Below are 4,005 nucleotides of genomic sequence, written 5' to 3'. Positions count from 1 at the left end.
ATAATAATAATAATAATAATAATAATAATAATAATATTGTCCCCCTGCACATTACCCTGATGTCTTAAGGCATGAATATTGAACGAAGAAGTTTAGCTACTTGGTAACATCATTGTTCAGTAACACCCGCAGAAACAATGAACATGAAGTTCACGGGAGTCTTACCCGTTTCTCCAAGTAGAAACCGATGTCGCCAGCAGTGAAACCTTTGTAACGATTACAAGCAGGGAGTGTGCAGGTGACAGTGAATGTTTCATTTTCCAAAAAGTAGGTGTTGCTCTCCTGAACTGAAAAAAAAGAAATATTGAAAGTAAGAAAAAATAAGGCTTTCATTGATATAAATTATTAAGTGCTGCATGGACAGGCAGCAAGTTCATCCACTGGAAATAATTACTAATTGAAGGTAGTAGCTAGCACTTTTCAGACATTGCTATTCTGAGACTCAAAACGACAATGCGGTCAACAGTTCGTGGCGCAACTTATCCCCAAATATCTCTTTAACGGCTGAATCAATATCACTTAGAACTAAACTTTTCACAAGAGTTTGTAATAATTTGTCTTAGCTTAATCATTATGTGCCCCATAACAATTGAGGCTAGACTAGAAAAATTTCTTTATATAAATACAGGCATACAAATACTACAAATCTCCGTCACACACATTTTGCATACGTAAGTGGACTGCGTCACACCTCACCTATTTCCCTTTTTAGTGGTAAAACTTAAGCCCACGCATATTCACGATCTCTTGATATGTGGAAAGTGAAATTGTGGAGAATTCCTGTTCATACACTTGTGCCAGTGCAATAATAAAATGACCGTCCATGGATGCATTAAACAGGGTTTTAAAATCTTCAAGTTTTGTTCCCCATCATAAATTGCTCTAAAGGTTCTCAAAACACAATTTCCATAGCTTAGTGTAGGGATTTGTCTTGCTAAAAAGTGGATTTTTTTATTAGCAATCATTAAGGAATTTTCTAGAATACAGCGTATAGGTTTGAAAAAGAATATTCATCTGTTAAGACAAATTTATATGGGTCATTGTGCAAAAGTTGGAGTCTATATTCAATAGTTAAGGAGATATTTGACAAAACGTTGCGCCACGACGTTTTGACCGAACTATTTGCTGCAGTCACTCTTCCCTTTTCTCAAAGCACAAAAGCGATCATCTTTGAAAGGGTCCACGAACTGGAGAAAGTAATTCATTGTTTGGCCCATGAGTAAAGACGTGTTTGGGGTCCAGCTCTCATTCTGACGCGTATGCAAAACAAAATTACTTTATTAGCAATGTAGGCTTGGGAACTAACCCAAAACTTTCAAGTATCGCCATTTGTACACTATATAATATTGATATAATCTCAAGGCCAAAAGTAGTGTGAAGGACAGGGGCACCAGAACTTACTCATGGCCATCTCACATACACTACCAAATGTTTAGTAAGATAGGCCTCATTATAGACACTACCAAATGTTTAGTAAGATATGCTTCATTATAGACACTACCAAATGTTTAGTAAGATATTCTTCATTACAGATACATCATATGCTATCTTATCCGTATGGGTAGGAATGTTAAGTCACTTCAGGCGTACAGACAGTACAAGGGAAGCTTGCAAAACGTTGATCCTATGACCAAAACAAAGCATTTAACGAAACAACTCTCTAAAAAGTGATGAACATATGTCTATATTAACAGCTTTCAGCTTACCACAGTCTTGTAGATGACCAGTTAAAAGTCAATATTAGAGGAAATGTCAGTAGTAAAATATCTCGGCATTGCGTCCATAGTGATATATACACATAAAAGAAAACATTAAAAACTTGAGAGACCTTTGAAGTGCAATATACTGCATTATACCAGTGCGCCTACTCTATCCAGTAGGATTGGTAAAGGAAGGTACATTATAATTATACATGTAGTATGAATGTCTGGTTCACCCCAAACAGTGACAAGGCTCCGTCTAAAATCCGAAGTGGCTTGCTTTCATTTGGATAGTGAATAAGAAAAAGCCTGTGGTAGTATCTACATAAAGTCTCTACAGCTAAATTCACAAATTCACATTTTGAAAGTCGAGCACAGGATCAACCGCCCCCCCCCCCCCCCCCTCCCCTCTCAAGTGATCAGACAAAATCTCCACAGAGGAAAAAATCGTCAACAGTAAGTGTGGTGTTGGAGCAGAGGAAGATAGGACTAACGCAAACATTATTTTTAAAAACAACAACAACCAAAACAGAAGCATGTCTTCTTAATAATTATAAACATAAGCACGATCCCACATCATCACTTATCACCACCATCACCGTCATTTCTAAAGTCATCATTGCTCTCAGATCCTTCACAAACATCAATAATTATCTTTAACATTTATATGTAACAGTTATTTGTCATAACAATTTTGTACGTTAAACGTTATTGAGCATTCTCGTACGCACATTTTTCTACTAATCAGATGGCGTCAGTGTCATAGAAATGGACAAGGGACAAAAAAAGTTTGGTGTTGGTGTGATGCCTTTTTGAAGATTTGGATTGAGATGACAATAACTGTCAATATGGCCCGGCAGATTTTCTGCCCCAACCAGATCATTTTGACACTCAATCCTCCACCCTTGTAAACACTTTCATTATCACCGTAATCAATAAAGCAAACTAAGTGTGTTTTTCTATAGTACCAATTTACCTGTCTGAGGCTCGGACCATTCGTCCAAACAGTCAAAGTCTTCGGTTCCAAAACAGTTCACTGAGAGTGAGAGAACCATTAAGAAAATCACAGGTATGCAGTGTGCCAACTTGCATGGAAGAGCCATTGGCACTCCCACCTGATACATCAAATGATTAATTTTATGGTGTATTTCCTTCTCCGGTCCCTCTTATGCACGTTTTTGGGAACCTGCCTCGTGTCTGTCTTTGAAAAATCTGTTTACTTTCAGTCGACTGAAACGTCACAACAACCATCAATCTGTGTATCTCTTTCGCCTGAAAAAAGAAATTTATAGCAAATGGAAATCAAAATTGCCTTCACTTTTCGTCACCTGCCAGCACAATTAGTCATTCTGGCTCAGTGCAGTGGACAAGAACCAAGTACATTAAAGTGTTCGAAACAAAATTATAAGGTTTATGCGAGAGAAAAAAAATTTAAAATCACACAAACGAATAGATCTATGTATATTTTCGTTCTGCTTTTATATACTTTTTCAACATAGTATTGGTTCGGAAATGTATCGCTCATCGAGGTCTCCTACTTGATCTCATTGACTTTGCAGACTCCGTCTATGTAATCTGACAGTGTTGAAAAGGTGAAGGACGTTAAACTCATAATATCCCTTCTATCTCAAAAAGGGCTTTTTCGAGCTCTGGTTGTGAAAAGAGTATTCAAAGCTCTTCGTCTACCTGAATGGGTTTTATTGGAGATAAAAGTTAAAATTAGGCGTTTTCGCCAGTTACATAATAGTTGAAAGGGACATAAATCCCGTTTCACAGACCCCAAAAGCAGAGAGAGGGCCGGGGAGGAGGAGGGAGTACCGGCCGTCGACGGGTCAGCTGACTGTTTATGATACCAAAACACACTTGCCCTAAAGCCTTTCCTTGCCGTCTAAATAATGGCCTTCATACCAAAGGTTCTCTAGTAGAGAATCTTTGATTATACTGGCTGCACACTGCCAACTGGTTTCTGTCAAACTGAGTTGGGGCCATCCAGATTTTCCTCCATGGAGATCAAAGTTTCCGTTTTGGCATCATTCGACCGAATTCGACTAAATTCGATTGTGACCTTCAAAATCTAGCGCATTTGTTCTTAAAAGTCGTGGGTCGAATCGGTTGTATTGTGTCAAAGTAGTAGCTTTTGCCTCTCCCTGGAGAGTGTTCTCTCATAGATACTCCGTGGAACTTAAACGTCATTTCTCTTTTCAAATCCAAGACTTTTATAAATATCATGCACAAGGAACACTGATACGCATATGATAAAAGTGGTTGTATTATAATAATAATAATAATAATGAGCCCACAATAT

The 4,005-nt window shown here is 37.9% G+C and overlaps 1 protein-coding gene across 1 annotated transcript in view; it reads right to left on the bottom strand.

Moving 5' to 3' along the window:
* Positions 1 to 165: 165 nt before the first annotated feature.
* Positions 166 to 4,005, bottom strand: part of LOC101857878 — a gene marked incomplete at its 3' end in the record, with an annotated part of 22,736 nt that continues 18,896 nt past the window's right edge. Inside the window, 2 exon segments of the mRNA XM_035970162.1 lie at positions 166 to 287; positions 2,677 to 2,972. Coding sequence (XP_035826055.1) covers positions 166 to 287; positions 2,677 to 2,824 — 270 coding nt within the window.

Source organism: Aplysia californica, unplaced genomic scaffold (assembly GCF_000002075.1).
Source record: "Aplysia californica isolate F4 #8 unplaced genomic scaffold, AplCal3.0 scaffold00228, whole genome shotgun sequence".
In the NCBI taxonomy this organism is placed as follows: Eukaryota; Metazoa; Mollusca; class Gastropoda; order Aplysiida; family Aplysiidae; genus Aplysia; species Aplysia californica.
This window is presented reverse-complemented; position numbering and strand designations above follow the sequence as displayed.